This window comes from Notamacropus eugenii, chromosome 6, assembly GCF_028372415.1.
Source record: "Notamacropus eugenii isolate mMacEug1 chromosome 6, mMacEug1.pri_v2, whole genome shotgun sequence".
NCBI classification, from domain to species: Eukaryota; Metazoa; Chordata; class Mammalia; order Diprotodontia; family Macropodidae; genus Notamacropus; species Notamacropus eugenii.
The window spans coordinates 297,980,980-298,000,029 of NC_092877.1; the positions used below are offsets into that span (position 1 = coordinate 297,980,980).

General features: G+C 37.3%; 1 protein-coding gene across 4 annotated transcripts in view; it reads left to right on the plus strand.

The window, feature by feature from the left end:
- CDK15 (cyclin dependent kinase 15) overlaps positions 1 to 19,050 on the plus strand; it is a 124,783-nt gene that overhangs the window by 31,943 nt on the left and 73,790 nt on the right. For all 4 annotated transcript variants that reach the window (XM_072617300.1, XM_072617298.1, XM_072617297.1 and 1 more), the window contains 2 exons: positions 355 to 434; positions 14,765 to 14,859. In XM_072617300.1, coding sequence (XP_072473401.1) covers positions 355 to 434; positions 14,765 to 14,859 — 175 coding nt within the window. The remainder of the gene's footprint in view (positions 1 to 354; positions 435 to 14,764; positions 14,860 to 19,050) is intronic.

Sequence of the window (19,050 nt, forward strand, 5' to 3'; positions counted from 1 at the left end):
TAAGGAAAGATTATACTTCATATTTTGGCAAAATATTAATTAAAATATTTAATGCAAAATATGAAATAGTCAAATATCACATTGTTTTTATTTAGTCCTTATGTTAGTTGTATACTTTTATGAAACAAAGGATTTCCAGGAACATGTAGGTTTAATTGTATTGCATATATGTAGGATACGTTTAAAAAGTTTGGAATGATCAAAACTATAGATGCTCCAAACTGGAAACCACTTCCAAGACTGTAGCAGTCATTTGTGATCGTCTAAAGTTTGGGAATAACTTTTTTTTTTCAATCTAAGGTACTGCTGATGACTATCTGAATAAGTGTGTGCCTCTCCTTCCCATTGCTGCAGGATAAATGGCCAACTGGTGGCTTTAAAAGTCATCAGCATGAATACTGAAGAAGGGGTACCTTTCACAGCCATTCGAGAAGGTAAGGAATATAACATAGCTGGAAGAAGGACTTCTATTTTGAAGTTTTATGGTGTCAAAATTTTACTGAGTACATTTAATAACTGCTATTTCACATCTCGTATTCAGTATTTCCAAAGTTACTTCATACTTCATTTTCCCCCATCCCTCCCACCCCTCCCAACAACCATCTTGGATAAGATGTATTACTTTTGTATTGTACTTTATTGATTGTGAATAAGGAAAATAAGGTGCTGAAAGATTGTATCTCTTGACCAATACTATCCAAATTAAGTATTCATTGAACATCTGTAATGTGCCTAACACGGCAGTATGACCTTGTTTTTTATGATACTAGAAAATATATGTAATAATGAAAGTTTAGTCACCCACGTTTTGTTTATTGCTGCTAGTGTGTGTGTGTTTGTGTGTGTGTGTGCGTGCGTGTGCATATACTGTATTTGGAAACACTGAGGCGGGTGATACAGATGTTCACTTTTTAAATCATCTCTGGAGCATCATCTAATTAGTAAAGATAGAAATTTGTAATCCTGACTTTTAATTGTGTGACTAGATTTCTAGTCTTTCTGCCTCCCAGTGTGAGTTGTGTCTAAGGATAATTACATTTACTATCTGCCACTATGTATTACCTAGGTAGCTCTTATAAAGCTCTTTGGGAGGAAACAAATCAATATTTTCAGGTTTGTGCTTCTAGCTTTCTTCTTCCTTTCTGTTTTCCTCTGGTGGTAGATTGTTTGCCACTGAGACAAATGATGATTCATAATTTTTAAGCAAAAAACCATTACCAAGATGTTATTGATGTGCTGAAAATAAATGAACAAAAATAAATGTACTCTATTTATGGATATAACCCATGTTAACACTTTGATTCCCATTTAGATACGGAGTAAAATTGATAATGGTCTTGGTGTCCCTTTCAATTGGAGTCCATAGAGACAAGGTTGCCATGGAATCATCACTGTCTCTACTTTCTCCATTTACTATTCCCCTCTGTTGGTGTAAACCCTGTGCAAAGAAACCTAGGAGTAAAATGATTTAGAAAGTGGGTTTGTAGCAGCAGTATACTGGTAAATGTTGATCAACCTGTACAGGAAGACACATTTATAAGTTTCGTCTGCATTATTATTATTTTCTCCATGCTTTTCTTAAGTCTAGATGATCAACAAAACAATTTATTAAGGCCAAATAATACCTCATTTCTGAGCTGTTTGTTGTTCATACTAAATACTTAATAAAGCGTTTGCTTGTGAAGCACACTGAGCTGCCTCCAGCACCTTTCTGGTTGGTAGACAAATTTGATGTCATTTTCTAAATTCTTTAAGAGCACCTAAAACACAATTATGTTAATGAAATCTTTTAGTTTTGGGGAGTGGGGTAGGGGTTGGGACTTGTGACTACTTGGTGAGGAAGCCCCTCTCTACCAAGGAAGACCTAAAACTATTGTACAGCTTGTCTATAAATTAAAGTTGCATGGGGCATTGAAAGGTTAAGTGTGTTGTCCAGGGATCCAATTAGTCAATGATTAACACCAGCTTTGTGCCAGTCACTGTGCTAGTAATAATAGCTAGCATTTAAGGTTTGCAAAGTCTTTAGAAATATTATCTCATTAATCTTCACAACAACCCTGGAAGTTAGGTGCTATTATTATGCCCATTTTACAGATGAGGAAACTGTGGCATAGGTCAATGATTGTCCAGGGTCACACAGCTAGTAAATTTCTGAGGTGGGATTTGAATTCAGGTCTTCCTAATTCCAGATCCAGTCTTCTATCTCCTGTGCCATCTAGCTGCCTCTACTTTTCTGCCTGCTAGATTCTAGAGATCCAAACAAAAAAGGTGAAACAATCCCTAGCCTCAGAGGACCTACATTCTGTCAAGGAAGGGAAAAAAATGTATGCATATGAATGTATAAAAAATAAATGAAGGGTAATTTTTTTTTTGAGGGATGAGGGTAGTAGCACCTGGGGGATCAGAAAAGACTTCATCTAGAAAGGGATACTTGAGCTGAGTTTTGAAGAAACCAAGGGACTGAGAGGTGGAGGTGAGGAGCCAGGATTGGGGAACAGCTAAGGTAAAGGTATAGAGATGGGAAATGTGTGAGAAATAGCAAGAAGGCCAATTTAGCTGCATTATAAAGTACAGGAAGGGAAGTAACTTACAGAATGAGACTGGAAAGATAGGTGGGGGCTCGGTTGTGAAGAACTTTAAATATCAAATGGGTAAGCTTATATTTGATTCTAGAGGGAATAGGGGTCCACTGTAGTATAGTGAGCAAGGGAGTGACATGGTCAGATCCTAGGGAAACCTATAACTATTTCTTAACTACGTGACAAGCACTGACAGGAGTTTTGTGAAGAAAACAAATTGTCAACTTGCTGTATAAATTTGATTTTTATTCTTTACTTTTATGAATGTCTTTGCTTTGTGTTAGTTTAAAGCTCACAAGCAAAATTAACACATCAAGGTTTGTAGGAGTCAAATTGACTATTCGAAATACTGCCTTCTACTAATATGTTATTTTTTCCTTTTAAAAATTCTATTTTTATGATAAAAAGAAAAGCTAGCATTTATGTAATTCTTTACAGTTTAGAGGGCACTGTGTGTGTATGTGTGTAATTTGGTTCTCACAACAACCCTGTGAGGTAGGTATTATTATTATCATCCCTATTTTATAGAGAAGAAAACTGAGGCCTGAGAAGTTAAGTGACATGCCCAGCAAACACAAAATAAACCGAATATTTTCATACATAAAGTAGATCAGAGCCAAAGGATTGTTAGTGAAACTGCAGCTCTCACCTAAGTATAGTTTGCTAACTTCCACTAAAGTCCTATTCTGATCCCTCATTATGGCGTGAAAGTGACTCTTCATTCTTGAAAATGATGCCAACAGAACATAAGCTTTGGCAGGTCCTACCCAGCCACCAAGACTATGAGTCTAGACCAGTGATGGACTGCCTATTTCCCAAGAACCAGCGTAGAGAAATTCAGAGAGACTCATCTGTAGATTGGCTGCAGGGTGGAGATTTTTTTTTTCTGCCTTAATAACTCTGGAAGACCATCTATTAGTAGGGATTACAGTCTCGCTGGTGGAAGGAATACCATCTCTGGTGATATTACAGATCCTAGAAGGGCTGAATTTGAAGTGATCATCAGCATAACAAGCTATAATACAAAGAAGGAGCACCCTAATTAAGAGAAGCATTCCCCCTTGAAAAGATATGAGGCCTCATTTAAAAATTTTGGCATTGCCCCATTTTTCCTAAAAGAGCTTTAAGGTTGTGAGATCAGACAGACAGGAGGTTAAATGAGAAGGGCTGGGAACTGAAAGCAAGTACAGCTGTGGTTCATTACCTGAAATCCAGGGTCACCAGCATAAAGAGGGCAGCAGAAAATACAGCATGCATTTTCTCTAGCCTGTGGAAGGCATAGTTTCTAAGCAGAAAATTCAAAGAATTATGCACCCTCTTTAAAAGCTTTAAGCAGGAATTTTGCTGAACAGCTTAGCTGTTCTTTTACCATGGCAGCCAGCAATTTATTGAGTAGAATTTTACTCCATTTATGGGGTCTTTGTATATTGGCACAGCATATATATCATTTTATTAGGTTGGTTACTTAAGTTAGTATTAGTTTTCATTTGATTTTAGGGTACAATTAGCACTAGGAGGAGTAATAATAGTTAATTCCCTATGCAGCATCATCTGTGCTAATGGAAAAGACTAATGCCCCAAATGATTCAAAACCACAGATTGTCCCAGAGCCAAATAGAAATGATTTTGGTAGCAAATATATGTTGGGGCTTTTCTTCAGCTATAAGATTTATTCTCCTAATCATTAATTTCAATATTAGCCCAAGTAAACTACATTAGATAAGCTGACATTGGGGAAAGGTGACCCAGGCTGTCTATCAGGGATTTTAAATTTGCTATGAGCAACTCACACATGAATGACGAAGATTGCCAGCTAGCTCTGTAAGAGCTGGTTGTCTGATTACATTGTTACTTGACTTTTGGGGTCAGACTTTCAAGATGTGTATTATTTTAAAGATATCACTGTGATGATCAACCTTTTTTGTATGTTCAAAGTAACATCTACATAGAATTTATAGTGAATTGAATCCATATACTTTTTGGAAAGAATAAGGAATCAGATAACTTCTTGTTTATTAATTTTGGAAATACTTAACTCAAGTATTTCTTTTAGCAACACTTTATTTATATTAATTTATTTTTAGTTTTCAACATTCACTTCCACAAGATTTTGAGTTCCAAATTTTCTCCCCATCTCTCCCCTCTGCCACCCCAAGACGGCATGCATTCTGATTACCCCTTCCTCCGATCTGCCTCCCTTCTATCACCGCCCCCCCCCTTCTTCTATCCCCTTTCCTTCTATTTTCCTGTAGGGCATGATAGATTTCTATGTCCCATTGCCTGTTTTTTTCTTATTTCCCATGCAACTCTTTTTAAAAATGAAAAATAGGACAATAGACAAAGTACTAGAAGTAAGTTGCAAAAGGTGGAAGAAAAATCTTAAAGAGAAGCCAACTCCCCATATCACAAAAACATTGATTCTAATTCTATTCCGTGGTATCAACAAGAATGGATTTTAAAATGAAATGGTTTCCACCAATGATCTTAATCAACAGTCTCTGGTCTAAAGCCTTAAAATTTCCCAATCTGTATGGGGCAAAGCTAAGCCAGAAGAAAGTTAAGGAACTTAGCCAAGGTCATAGAATGAATTAAATCACTGTTTGAATCCAAAACAGAACCTATGACAGAGGAACACAGTGGAAAAGACCCATAGATCATAGGTTTGAATCTCTTTCGATTCTGCTACTTGCACTGTGTGACCATGAATAAATCATTTAACCTTTCTGGGTCTCATTTTGCTGACCTATGAAATGAGAAGTTTGACAGGATTCTGAATCCCTTTTGTCTCTAAGTTGTAGGTTAGATAAAGCCAAATCTCTAGGAATTCAAATAATAATGATGCATGTTCATGTGTGTATCATGTACATACATACATATATATATATATACATAATGTATATCAGACCTGTATAAGATCAGATAAATTTAGAAGGGTAGCACAATTGAAGCTAAAATGTGAAAAAAATTAAGATTTGACATATTCATTTTTTTATATGTAATTGAAATTTTTGTCCAGTTGGCATGTATAGTCTTCATTATTTTGATTTGTGATACCTCAGGAACCCCAGTTTATAGTCCCTGAAGTTTTTATTATTTAACTCCCACTGGAAAAATAGAGAATTGACTACATTTATTGTTTCCAACAACTAAACCCTTTCTGCATTACAGTCACAAATGATGTCCCTTGACTAATGTTGGAAAGTTTTTGAAAAGGGAAACTAAAAGAATCCAAACCCAATGCAACTTTAGTGGAAAATCAGTTGACTATTCCGAACATTTTATTGGTAATATAGAAGGAGAAAAGAACAACATTTCCCCCTCCCTGAACCTGCCTAAAAGAGGTTAAGCTCATGCCTTAGAAATCTTTTTTGATCTGTTGCATTCCCTTGGTTTTCTCTGGCATTCATTTTGATTATAAATCATGATCATAATGATCATAAATGGCCACAATATTTTAGAATGTTGTGAGCAGCAATAATCTATCTAAAGATACTAAAGTGAGCACTTTGACAAAAGAAGTAGATGACACATGTGTGTATCATCTGTACCTAGAGGAAGATCACTTAAGGTCACTTCATATGGGAAGGAACCAATGAGAAGCACTTCAAAAAAATTAAAAAAATAAATCTATTTCTTAATGCCAGAAAAATGCACTGAAATTAGATAAGTATTTCATAATAAATCAAGGTTTATGTTCATGTGAAGGTTCCAAATCTCTGGTGACCAGTAAACACATACCTACATCTGCTCTTTTTAAAGGTTAAAATATTGTTCAAACTTTCACTGGTGGGGAGAGCACACGGTTTTTAAAATTTATTTTTTATGCTCTGTCCTGGCTCTGGGTGTGCCCTGGTCATCGTCTTAGTATAAGGGACGTGAGGGAGTGGCAGTTGCATGGGAACTAGGCTGATCAAACTTTAAGGATTTTTCTTCTTCATGGATGACTTGATTTTCTCAGCCCTCAGATTGTGACTCTGCAGGCCACCATGTGTCCTGTTGTGAAAGTTTATGAGTTAACCTTGAAACAGAAAGATGCAAAAACATGTCCTCCTTGCACAGGCATCAGCCCCCACATGCCCCAATCCCTCTGTGGTTCCATAAAGTAACCCAACGCACTGACGATGCACTTAGAGAGGGCTTGTGGTTTTTGGGTTCTCATCTACTGCTCCATGTGAATTCTCAACTGCTCATTAAGCAGCATTTATTAAAAGTCCCCTGTGTTCAAAGGACTGTTTTAGCAATGAGGGGGGAGTTGACAAAGCAACGGTAGGCATGGTTTCTGCTCTCGAAATGTTCCTAATAAATGAGGGAGAGAAATGAAAAGTCAGTATGATCGCCTTCATTAGGGGCAAGTCCTCTGATGAGCAGTTTCAGCTCTAGATAGATAGGTAATGATTGTATGGGGTTACTAAAGTGATTGAAGTGATCCAAGCCTGCTCATTTCTGGCAAGGTTTTGTTCAGGTGATGAATTTTGAACAGTGTTTTAAGGACAGGAATTTGATGAAGAAAAAAGAAAAAGCCCTCACCTGTGTCATTCTGCTTCTCTTTCAGCCCAAGGCTTTGCACAACCTGTTTTCTGTACCTGTAACGCACTCCCTCCTCACTTCCACCCCTTAGGAATTTCTATTCTTCAAAGCTCAGCTCAAGTATTACCTCCTATATCTCACTTTTTTTCCCTGCTCCCCATCTGCTGTTGGTACCTTCCCTTCTATTTGACCTAGTATTTGCTCAGTAAATATTTTGCATCTGTTGATATGCATACATGTTGTTTCTTTGGTAGAACATAAGCTCTTTGAGGGTAAAGATTATTTCGGTTTTGGTCTCCCCATTCATTTTGTATTCCCAGCAGCTACCACAGTGTCAGGCACATAGTGTGAGCTTCATAAATGCTCAATGATTGATTTATTTCCTGCAAGGTCCTAAGGGTAAAGAACTGTCCCTAAGCCTTGACTCCTCTTGTATTATATAGGTGGTCTACTGAAAAAATGAGGTTGCCCCGAGGACCTTGTGATGAAGAAAACAAATATAAGAAATGATTTACTTTAAATTGGTGTGCTAAATGGTTGAATGGAAAGGGGAAATACCTTGGAAGAAATAGATGGTAAGGGGATCTAGTTGTCACAGAGATTTCCAGCTTGTGGAAGACCTAACCACTAAAGGGGGGCAGGGGCAAATATTGTTTTTTTCTCTGTTCCAATCCAGACCTTATAGTATCTGGCATCAAAAATTTAGAACTTAAATACCATTGAACCTGAAAGCTTCGGGTTCAATAAGATGCTGCATTCTAGCTTGCCTCCCCAGATCCAGTCTTTAACCATAATAGCTTATATTTTATGTAGCAGTTGGTGGTTATAAAAATGTCTTATATACATTTATCACATAACTTCACAACAGCCCTGTGAGGTAGTTAGTTATCTCTGGCCTCTTATGCTGATATGCCTTTAGGGAAGGGGCATGTCCTCTCAGAGACTCAACATTTGGCGTGTCTTCATAGTCCTTTCTCCTAGGTACTGATGGATTGTTGGGGGTGGGGAGAGATGGAACACCTTAAAGATAAAGGCATAACTCCCTTAATGCCATTCTCAAGGGGAGGGCAATGATGAGAATACAAATACTACACAAGTGGCATATCCACAGATTTTATGTAGCTTTCCCTAATTCTATCCTTTCACAGAACTCTGTCTAACCCATAGACTATTTTGACAAGTTTCATAAGAATATCCCCGCACCATTCCCTTAAATATCCTCAAACCAGCCACTCTGAATGGAAGTCCTGAGGCAATCTTCTGGTTTCGCTTCAGTTACAAACATTAAACTCAGAATGGTGAAAAGTCTTAGGGCAGTCATCCACAGACCATGGGCAAATCACCTGTATTCTCTCCTGCCCATAATCCCATTGCACTTCTCTCTCCTACTATGCTAATGAATATTATCTTCACTTGATGGAGGAAGAAACTGATGATCATGGGGATGAAATGATTTGCCCAAACTCACATAATGAGTTGGTGGCCAAGCCAGAACTGGAACTCCTAGTCTTCCCATTCCAAGTTCAATGCTCATTGCATCGCACTATAAAATTTTGCAAGAACTATCTTAATACTAATAAGCATTTCCTAGAAAACTGGGAAAGGATTTCATATATGCTTCTTTGTATAACAAACCAGTAATTTTCTGATGCAGTCTTAGATATGTCAACTTTGAAAGTGGCTAACTTTTCATAATCTTCTCTTAGCTCATCTCATGAATATATTAACTAATGGCTTTTAACTGTTACTGATAATCAATAAGCATTTATTAAGTGCTTATTATGGGTCACGCATCATCCCGCTGTGTCCCAATATTGTTGGGATACAAAGAAAATGCAAAAATAGTACCTGTCCTTAAGGAGCTTACATTCTAATAAAATAGATTTACCCCATTAGAACTTTCTCAACAGGTTTGTTTTTTATACCAGCTTTATTAATAGAGAGACCCCTGAATCTTTTTCTTCACTCATTCTTTCATTCATTAACAATCATATAGTAAGTACTTACAATTCAAAAGATTTTAGGAACCCTTACTATACTACAATGAACTTACTTTCTAGTTGAGGATTCAAGATAAAAACAAGTGAAAACTTAATTAACAATGCAATATACCCCTATTAGAGATGTCACAAAGCATTACAGGGTGCAGTTACATGCTGAGTGGGACAGGCAAATAAGTATGAATTTAGTGGAAAGGAGAGAATTCATTGTAGTCTGAATGAGTAGGAAAGACTTCATGGGGTAGGTCAGATCAGAATTTTGAGGAATTAGTAAGATTTGGATACAATGGATAAAGGACTGTAGAATGGGGAGAAATAATGTAACATTTGCTCAGAAGTAGGAATTTGGTGATTTTTTTGAGGAGATAGCATACTTCACATACACAATTAGTAAATGTTTAAATGAATGAATGGAATTGAAAGTTTGCGTAGTTGAGTAGTGAGAAGTAAGGCTAGAAGAACTAGGGTAGAACCAGTTATTAGAGAGCCTTGAATGCTAAACTAAGGAGTTTAGACTTTGGGTAAAAATAAAGACCTTTGAGTTGAGGATTAATATGATGAAAGCTGTATTTTGGAAAGATAATTTATGAGAGACCTCGACTCAGAAATCTCCTCATTTGTTACCTAGATACACTGTCTTGGGACTTCTCTTACTGACTTTTCCCGATGCCTCTACATCAGGCACTTCCCACCTCCCTTTTCAGCTTCCTTTTATGTTTTTGTCTTCTTCTGTTAGATGGCAATTTCCTTGAGAGTGGGGATCATCTTTCCTTCCTTCCTTCCTTCCTTCCTCCCTCCCTTCCTCCCTCCCTTCCACCCTCCTTCCCTCCCTCCCTTCCTCCCTTTCTTCCTCCCTTTGTTCCTTCCCTTCTTCCTTCGTCCCTCCCCTTCCCTCCTTCTCCCTCCCTCTCTTCCCTCCCTCCCTTCTTTCCTTTCTTCCTTTCTTTCATCCATCCTTTCTTCCTTCCTTCCTTCCTTTCTTATTTGTATCCCCAGCACTTAGCACAGTGTCTGGTACATAGTAGGTGATTAATAAATATTTATTGCTTAATTGGCTGATCTGATAAACCAGAGCCAGATTAAAAAGGGAAGGTTAAAAGCAGGGACATTATTTGGGAAACTGCTATAATAAACCAAATGAGATGTAGGGATGAGGATGGTAATGATGAAGTAAATGGAGATAAAGGGAGGGATATGAGAGACATGAAGAAGATTAGTGACTTGAATAAGTAGGCTGCTTTGGAAATCTCAGAACCATCACTTTCTCCCCTCCTTAGCTACCTCTCCCTTTCTGATCCTACCCCCTCAAATATATCCTCAGCTGTTTCTTTAATCATTCTACAGGTTCTGTGGTTTCCTCTTCTCTTTCATCTTCTCCCTACTCTTCTTATGTTTTTATTCTTCCTCCCTTGAAATCTTGATTTTCCTACATGGCCTCTAACCTCAGGTATGCAATCTGTACCTTCTCACACAGGGCATGCCAGAATAGAGAAGGTGGATATGATGATAATTAATGACTGAGCAGGCTGAGGGGAGTCCCTCACTCTGTGAATGTCTTCACCCACTGGCAAACTGCTGGAAGGGGAAAAATGGGGAGTTTCAGAAAAGTATCAATAAGGAATCCAAACAGGCACCAATGTGGTACCTACAGAAGTCACTCTCCTCATCCCTCCTTCCCAGCCCCCAGGTTAGAGAACTTTGATTTTTTTTCTATGCTGTAGGTTCCCATTTGTCTCTGTTAGCAATATTTCCGTATTAATAATACTATGTGTAAATATTATAAATATCTTTATTTAAAACAGATTTTGAGCTAGCTAAATATGTTTTCAAAGTGACCAAAAAAGTTTGAAATGTCCTGAAAGAGAAAGCATTACTCCACTGTCACTTCAAATGCCTCACTAGAGGTTGGAGGCATCTCCTGCTTTTCCTAGCAAGTTAATTTCTTCTACCTTTATTCAAAGAGCTAGGTTTGATTATGTAACCAGGACTCATGACTGAAAATTTCTTTTATATAAAGGGAAACTGACAATTCATTGATGGAGGGAGTGGGACACAAAATGCAGAAGAGGCTATGTAGTTCATTGGTTATCCATTGTCCGGTGGTGGGTGTTTTTGATGGCAGGAGCACAAAACAACTTTTCTGCTTAGATTATCTTTCTCTTGTGGTAAGGAGGGAGAGAAAGATTTTGGAAGAATTGCTCATTTTGAGGCAGAGTAGGGGGAAGGAACATCTTTCCCCCCTTGGAGACAAGGGAGAAGGATAACACAAACAGTTATTGTGGATAAAGAAATGACAAGCATTGGCAACAGATTGGGCATATGAGAGAAGGGATAGTGAGGGATCAAAGAAATCACTGAAAGTGTAAATCTGGGTGACTAAGAGGATAGTGATGCCCTTGATAGTAATAGGAGAGGTCAGAAGAGAGGTGGATTGGACAGGGAGGAGGTAATGTCTGTTTTGGACATGTGGGGTTTGTGAAGTTTATGGGACATCTAGTTTGAAATGCCAAATAGGAAGCCAGGGTTGTGGGAATTCATGAAAGGCTAGGATTGAATATATAGATCTGGGAAGCATGTGTGTAGAAATGATAATTGAACTCGTAAGAGCTGATGAGGTCATATAGTGAAAGAAGATAGAGAGAAAAGGAAAGAAGGACCAGAACAGAGCCAGGTGTGTGGAGAAGACTATATGTTGTCTCTGTTTTTTTTAATACCAATCCTTTACCTCCCTACTACCCTCCTCCCAATAGACTTATCTTGAGTCATTACCTATCTTCCTGGTTTGAGAAGCTTGTGTCTTACTTAATGAATGAAGCTAGAAAAACTGGTCTGTGAATCCTAGGGATGGTTATAGATGAAGAAATATAGATTGTAGAGCACAAAGGGAGGGAAATTTTAAGTACAAAAACTCTGACATATACTTCAGAATCTGGTTATTTCTTATGTGGGAGTTAGACTCTTCTGCTGGATATGATAGGCCTCTTAGCCAAGATCATGAAGGAAGTAAGACTGGAAAATAATTCAAGTATAATTTTGTCCTCAAAGACTTTCATGGTCCATGGCTAGGGTAGCTGCTTTTTTTGGAGTCATTTAAAAAACAACAACTTCTAATTTGCCCTTGCAGAACATGGTGCCCTATATCTAAAGACCTAAAAACTGGAAGCAGAGAGGCTCCAAAGTGCCATGTCTATGGATCTGTGTCATTTGGTGGGAGATGGAGACTACATGTCCCAAGGAATAGAATGTGGCAGAGACTGTATGTGCAGAGTAACGTTCAGGAGAAGCTACATATCCAGAGTCCAAGTGGTCAAAAATCAATGGGGGCTACTTATCCAATAGAGTAGCATCCAATGGCAGAACTGTGTTCAGTAGAACAGGGTCCAGTGAAGATCAAGGGGGAATAGTCCTGATGGAAAGTAGCATGATGACATCACAAGAAAACATCAGTAGCTATCTAGCATCAGAGGGCAGAATAACCCTCCCAAATTAGTGCCTTGTGTGTATATCCTGGTCACAAGTGTTCTCTTAGTGTATGTCTCTCCATGTAAGTTCCCTATGGGTGTCCATTCTTCTTATTGATGGCATGATATTTGTAGCAAAGTGGGCCCTACTTAGGGGTAAATATTTTATTGCTACTTTTCTTACTATGACATATTGTGAAATGCCTTTGGTTGGAACTAATTGTGCCCTCTGGCTGACTAAAGATGAACCTGTGCGTAAGGGCTCATGATTTATGGTTTTGAGTGGCTGTAGATCCACAAAATATCTTTAAGGGACTCACATTACTAAATGGTAATAGTGTCCATTGGCTGTAAAATAGTTTGTTTTTTTTTTTTTTTGGTAATTGTATACTGATTTTCTTTGTATTATTTTCCTTTGTAAATGTTGAAACTTGTACATGTGGAACTACTTGTTTCCTCAATTATATTGAAAGTTCTTTTGTATTGGAAACCTTTCAGAATTCATTCCAGGAGCCTGTACGAATGAGTATAACCAGTGTCACTTCTGAGAGGGAATTTTTAAAAAACCCATTACTGTGAAGAAGATAGAAGTAGGAAGAAAGAATATCTTCTGGGGCAGGGTTGAAACCCCTCCTACCAGGGGATTGTTTGCAATTATTAATACTCTCTTTCTACTGCTGCCCCAGACATGAGACTTTCATACAATAATATTCTAGCAGTGTTGTCAGACCATGGCCCCTCCATCAATCAAACAAACAAACATTTGTTAAGTGTTTAATAGCTACCAGGCACTGTGCTAGGTGCTGGGGATACAAAAAACAAAAATGAAAATAGTCCTTCCCCTCAGAGGGCTTATAGTCTGGCTAGAGGAAACAATGTGTACATATAGAGTCATAAACAAAACAGATTGTAGGTGATTTGGGGGAAAGAGCTAGCAGCTGTGATGAGGATGAGGCAAGTTCTTGGGAAGAGGAGTTTATGCTAAATCCTGGTGGTATTAGGGAGACATTGGAGTTTATTTGAGTAGGAAAGTGACAAGTCAGACCTCTTCTTTACAAATATCACTTTTGCAGTTGTGTGGTGGGGGAGAAGGGAGACTTGAAGCATAGATTCATTGGGAAGCAACTCCTCAGAAAATTATTTTCAAATGTATGAAATATATAGGCTTACGAAAGGGAAGTGGGAGAAGGGAAGGGAACAAGCCATTTTTTTTTTTTTGCATATTCCCCTTCTGTGATTTCTCTACATCAATATTACTTCTTTTACCTTACAAAAATTTGGGGGAAGGGATAAGGGAGAAATACCATACTATGTGATTTTCACTGGACTCTGCATTTCTTAGGGATTGGGAGGGGGGGGAGTGGACACACAGCTTTCTTTCTTCCCACAAATAATTGCCTGTTGGTGAAACATTCCCTTCAAGAAACCTGTTCCTTAGAGAGGAATTCTACTCTGTGTTATTACAGATGCTCCATTCCTTTTCTCTGATTTCTTCTGCCCTCCAGTTGTACCAGGACCTGAAGACCCTTCAAAAAAAAGGAAGAAAATCTAGAGAAGGCATAAATTTCAGTCTTAAACTTGAGATCCATGAACCCTACCTGTGACAGATTTTAGGGGACCTGTGAATCTGAAAGAGAAAAAATATCACATCTTCATTTCAAGATAATTGACTTTCTTCATAATCCTATATATTGTGTTTTATGTGCTGAAAAAGATTATTCTGAGAAGGGCTGCTTAGGCTTTACTGGAGTGCCAGAGGAGTCCATGACACAAAAGGGTTAAAAACTCCTATTCTAGAGGGTGGAGGATTCAAGTAATTCCCAGCTTTACCACTGCCTTCGCTGGTAAATTCATGTCACTTTACCCTTCCTTTCTGTGGCAGGAATGATCATGTTCCCAAAGGAAGAAATTTGCAAAGCTCGTTGATTACTAGGATGAAATTGATTGGGTAGATAGAAGTGCATTATTATTTGAGCCTAATGCAACCAATGCAGCCTCTAAGAAAAGCAAACTTTTATTGATTTACCTTGTACAAAATAATGATACAGTTCTTTGCTATTATAAGCATTATTTCCCAGAAAAGGGGACTTTCTCAGATAGCTAAAAGAGATAGTGAAAGATGTTAAATTGAACCTTTTTAAAGAAATTTTCAAAGTTTTATTATCAATGGATTGATTTTATTTTTTAATTTTTTTAGCGTCCCTCCTGAAGGGTTTGAAGCATGCCAATATTGTGCTCCTGCATGACATTATCCACACCAAAGAGACCCTGACTTTTGTTTTTGAATACATGGTGAGTTGCCCTAGCATTTTACAAAGCACCAGGAAAAAGCCTGGTGCTTGTATAATGAATCTGTTAATATTTTATGGCATTATAAAACTTTTATTACAATGTGGAAGGTATTATGGAAAATTTCATTACTGCGATTAGCGGCGCCTTATTGCTTTTATTCCCACTCTCCTTTTACTTCTTTAGCCCCTTTCTCCTTTTTGACAATAAGGGCATAAGTCTCATTTGCTGGGGAAAACTTGAGATGCTTTAAAATGATGATCCCTTTTGACCACTTCACTGCCTTCATAAGAACGTGGTGGAAACTCTTTGTCTTCACCTTGCCCCTGTACTGCACCTTCACGGGCATATTTCCGAGTGATAAATTTCTCACAAGCTAACTAAAAGAGAAGACGGGGGTTAAGGGGGGAAGCAGCTAAATAAGTATCAAGAAAATGTACAGTCAAGGGACCAGAGCCAAGATGGCAGAGAGAAACCAGAACGTTGCCTGAGTTCTCCCCAGTTTCCTTCAGAAACAACATTAAATTCTGGAGTGACAGAACCCACAAAAAGATGGAATGAAACCATTTTCAAGCTTAAGATATCTTAAAAGCTCTTCAGGAAAGATCTGTCGCTCATGGGTAAGAGGACAGCATAGCCCAGCTCAGATGGTGTCTCAGCAAGCCAGCAGGGGACTCTTAGCTCCAGTACAGATCAGCAGCTGAGGCCTCTCTGTCCTGGCTCAACAGGATAGTGGCACAGCAGATCAGCTGTGAGGCCTCCAGCTCCAGGGCAGAAGGCAAACTGCCAGTCCTGGAACCCAAACACAGTAGGTGTGACTAGACTGGGCCACCTCAGTGCAGTGGGCAAGAAGCCATAAGCCATGAGCCTGGAGAGTCCTTGTGCAGAAAGTCAATGATCCCTGACCCCTAGCAAAAGATACTTGGAATGGTGTCACCTGTGCCCTAGGAGCGGAACTCAACTTTCAAAGTCATAAAATAGACTTAAAATGAGAAAAAAATACAGAAAGGAGGCTTGACTATAGAAAGCTACTTTGGTATTAAGGAAGTTTAAAACACAAACTCAGAAGAGGACAACAGTGTCAAAATGGCTACATGTGAAGCCTCAAAAGGGGAATGTGAATTGGTCTTCTTTGAAGAGCTCTAAAAGGATTTTAAAAATCAGATAAGAGAGGTAGAAAAAAATTGGGAAAAGAAATGAGAGTTATGCAAGAGAGAATCAACAGCAAATGGAAGGACAAAAATTGATGGAAGAAAACAATTCATTAAAAAATATAGTTGATGAAATTGGGGGAAAAAAGCTACTGAAGGAAACAGGTCCTTAAAAAGTAGAATTGGCCAAATGGAAAAGGAGGTACAAAAGCTAACTGAAGAAAATAACTCCATGAGTTATTTCACATAGAGTTATGACTCTATAAGACATCAAACAAAATCAAAAATGTGAAAAAATAGAAGAAAATGTAAAATACCTCATTAGAAAAACAACTGACCTAGAAAATAGATCCACATAAGATAATTTGAGAATTATTGGTCTACCTGAAAGCCAGGACCAAGAAAAGAAAGAACCTGGATGGCATTTTTCAAGAAATTGTCAAGGAAAAGTGTTCTGATATCCCAGAACTGGAAGGTAAAATAGTCATTGAAAGAATTCACCTCCTGAAAGAGATCCCAAAATGAAAACTCCAAGGAATATTGTATCCAAATTCCAGAATTATCAGGTCAAGGAGAAAATACTGCAAGCAGCCAGAAACAAACAATTCAAATATCATGGCACCATAGTCAGAATTACACAGGACTTATCAGCTTCTGCATTAAAGGATCAGAGGGCTTGCAATACAATGTTCTGGAAGGCACAAGAGCTTGGATTACAACTAAAAGTCAACTACGCAGCAAAACTGAGATAATTGTTCAGGGGAAAAGATAGATATTCAATGAAATAGGGGAATTTTAAAATTTTCTGATGAAAAGACCAGAATTGAACAGAAAATTCAATTTTTAAATACAAGACTCAAGAGAAGCATACAAAAGTAAACAGGAGAGGAAAACAACCATATTATTCAATAAGGTTAAATTGTTTGTATCCATATGTGGTAAGACGATACTTGTAACTCTTGAGAATTGTATCTCTATTAGGGCAATTAGAAGTTTTATATATATGTGTGTATATATACACACACACACATATATACGTATATATATGTGTGTGTGTGTGTGTGTGTGTGTGTATATATATATATATATATATATATATATAGACAGAGGTTGTGGGTATAAGTTGACTTTGATAAGAAAAAAATTAAGGGGTGAAAAAAAAGATTGACTTGGGAAAAGAGGAAAGGGGGAGGCAGAGCAGGGTAAATTACATTGCATAAAGAGGCTCAAAAGACCTAAAACAAGGGAGGAGGTGAACATTATTTGAACCTTACTCTTAATCAGTATTGGCTCAAAGAGGGAGTAATACAAACACTCAGTTGGTTATAGAAATTTATCTTACCCTATAGGAAAGTAGAAAAGGAAATGGGAAAGAAAAGGGAGGGGGTGCTGATAGATGGGAGAACAGACTGAGGGAGGCAGCAATCAGAGGCAAAACACTGCTGAGAAGGGACAGGGTGAAAAGAAAGAGAAAAGTATAAACAGGAGGGAAATAAGATGGAGGGAAATACATAGTTAATAATCATACCTGTGAATGTGAAAGGGATGAACTCTTTCACAAAACAGAAGCAGATAGCAGAATGGATTAAAAACCAGAATCCTGAAATATATTGTTTACAAGAAACACGTTTGAAGTAGAGAGATACAGAGTATAGGTAAAAGACTGAAGCAGAATATGTTATGCTTCAGCTGGAGTAAAAAAAAAGCAGGGATAGAAATCTCAATCTCAGACAAAGCAAAAAGCAAAAACAGGTCTCATTAAAAGAGATAAGGAAGGAAACAACATTTTGCTAAAAGGTACCATAGATAATGAAGTAATATCAATGCTAAACATATATGCACCAAGTGGTATAACATCTAGATTCTCAGAGAAGTTAAGTGAGTTATTGTAAGGAATAGACAGCAAAACTATACTAGTGGAGTAACCTCAACCCTCCATCCATGCAAAACAAGATAAATCTAACCATAAAATAAACAATAAAGAAGTTAACGAGGTGAATAGAATTTTAGGAAAGCTCAATATGATAGAGCTCTTGAGAAAACTGAATGGAGGTAGAAAGGAATATGGCTTTTATTCAGCAGTATATGGCACCTACACAAAAATTGACCATATATTACGGCCTTAAAACCTCACAATCAAATGCAGAAAGGCAGAAATATTAAATGCATGCTTTTCAGATGAGAGACCAAAAATTAATCAGAAACTACATAATCTAATCCTAAAGAATGAGTGGGTTGAACAACAAATCATAGAAACAGTAAATAATTTCATCAAAGAGAATGACAATAATGAGGCAATAAACCAAAATTTATGGGATGGAATCAAAGCAGTTTTTAGGGGAAATTTTATATCTCTGAATGCATACATGAAGAAATTAAAGAAAGAGCAAATCAATGAATGGGCATACAACTAAAAAAGCTAGAAGAACAACCAAATTAAAAGTCATCAGTTAAATACTAAATTGTAAATCATGAAAATCAAAGGGGAGATGAACAAAATTGAAAGTAAGAAAACTATTGAATTAATAAATAAAATTAAAAGCTGGTTTTGTGGGGGAAAAACAGTAAGAAAACCAAATTGCCACTATCAAAAATGAAAAGGATGAATTCACCACCAATGAAGAGAAAATTAAAGCAATAATTAGGAGTTATTTTGTCTAACTGTATACCAATAAATATGCTAATCTAAGTGAAATGGATGAATATTTGCAAAAATATAAATACCCAGATTAACAGAATAGGAAATAAAATATTTAAATAACCCTATTTTAGAAAAAGAAATTGACCAAGCCATTAATGAGCTCCCTAAGAAAAAAATCTCCAGGGTCAGATGGATTTACAAGTGAATTCTACCAAACATTTAAAGAACAATTAATTCTAATACTGTAAAATTCCTTTTATGACACAAATGTGATGTTGATAACTAAACCAGAAAGGGCCCAAACTGAGAAAATTATAGACCAATTTCCCTAATGAATATTGACGCAAAATTTTAAAATAGAATATTAGAAAAGAGATTACAACAATTTATCACAAGAATAAT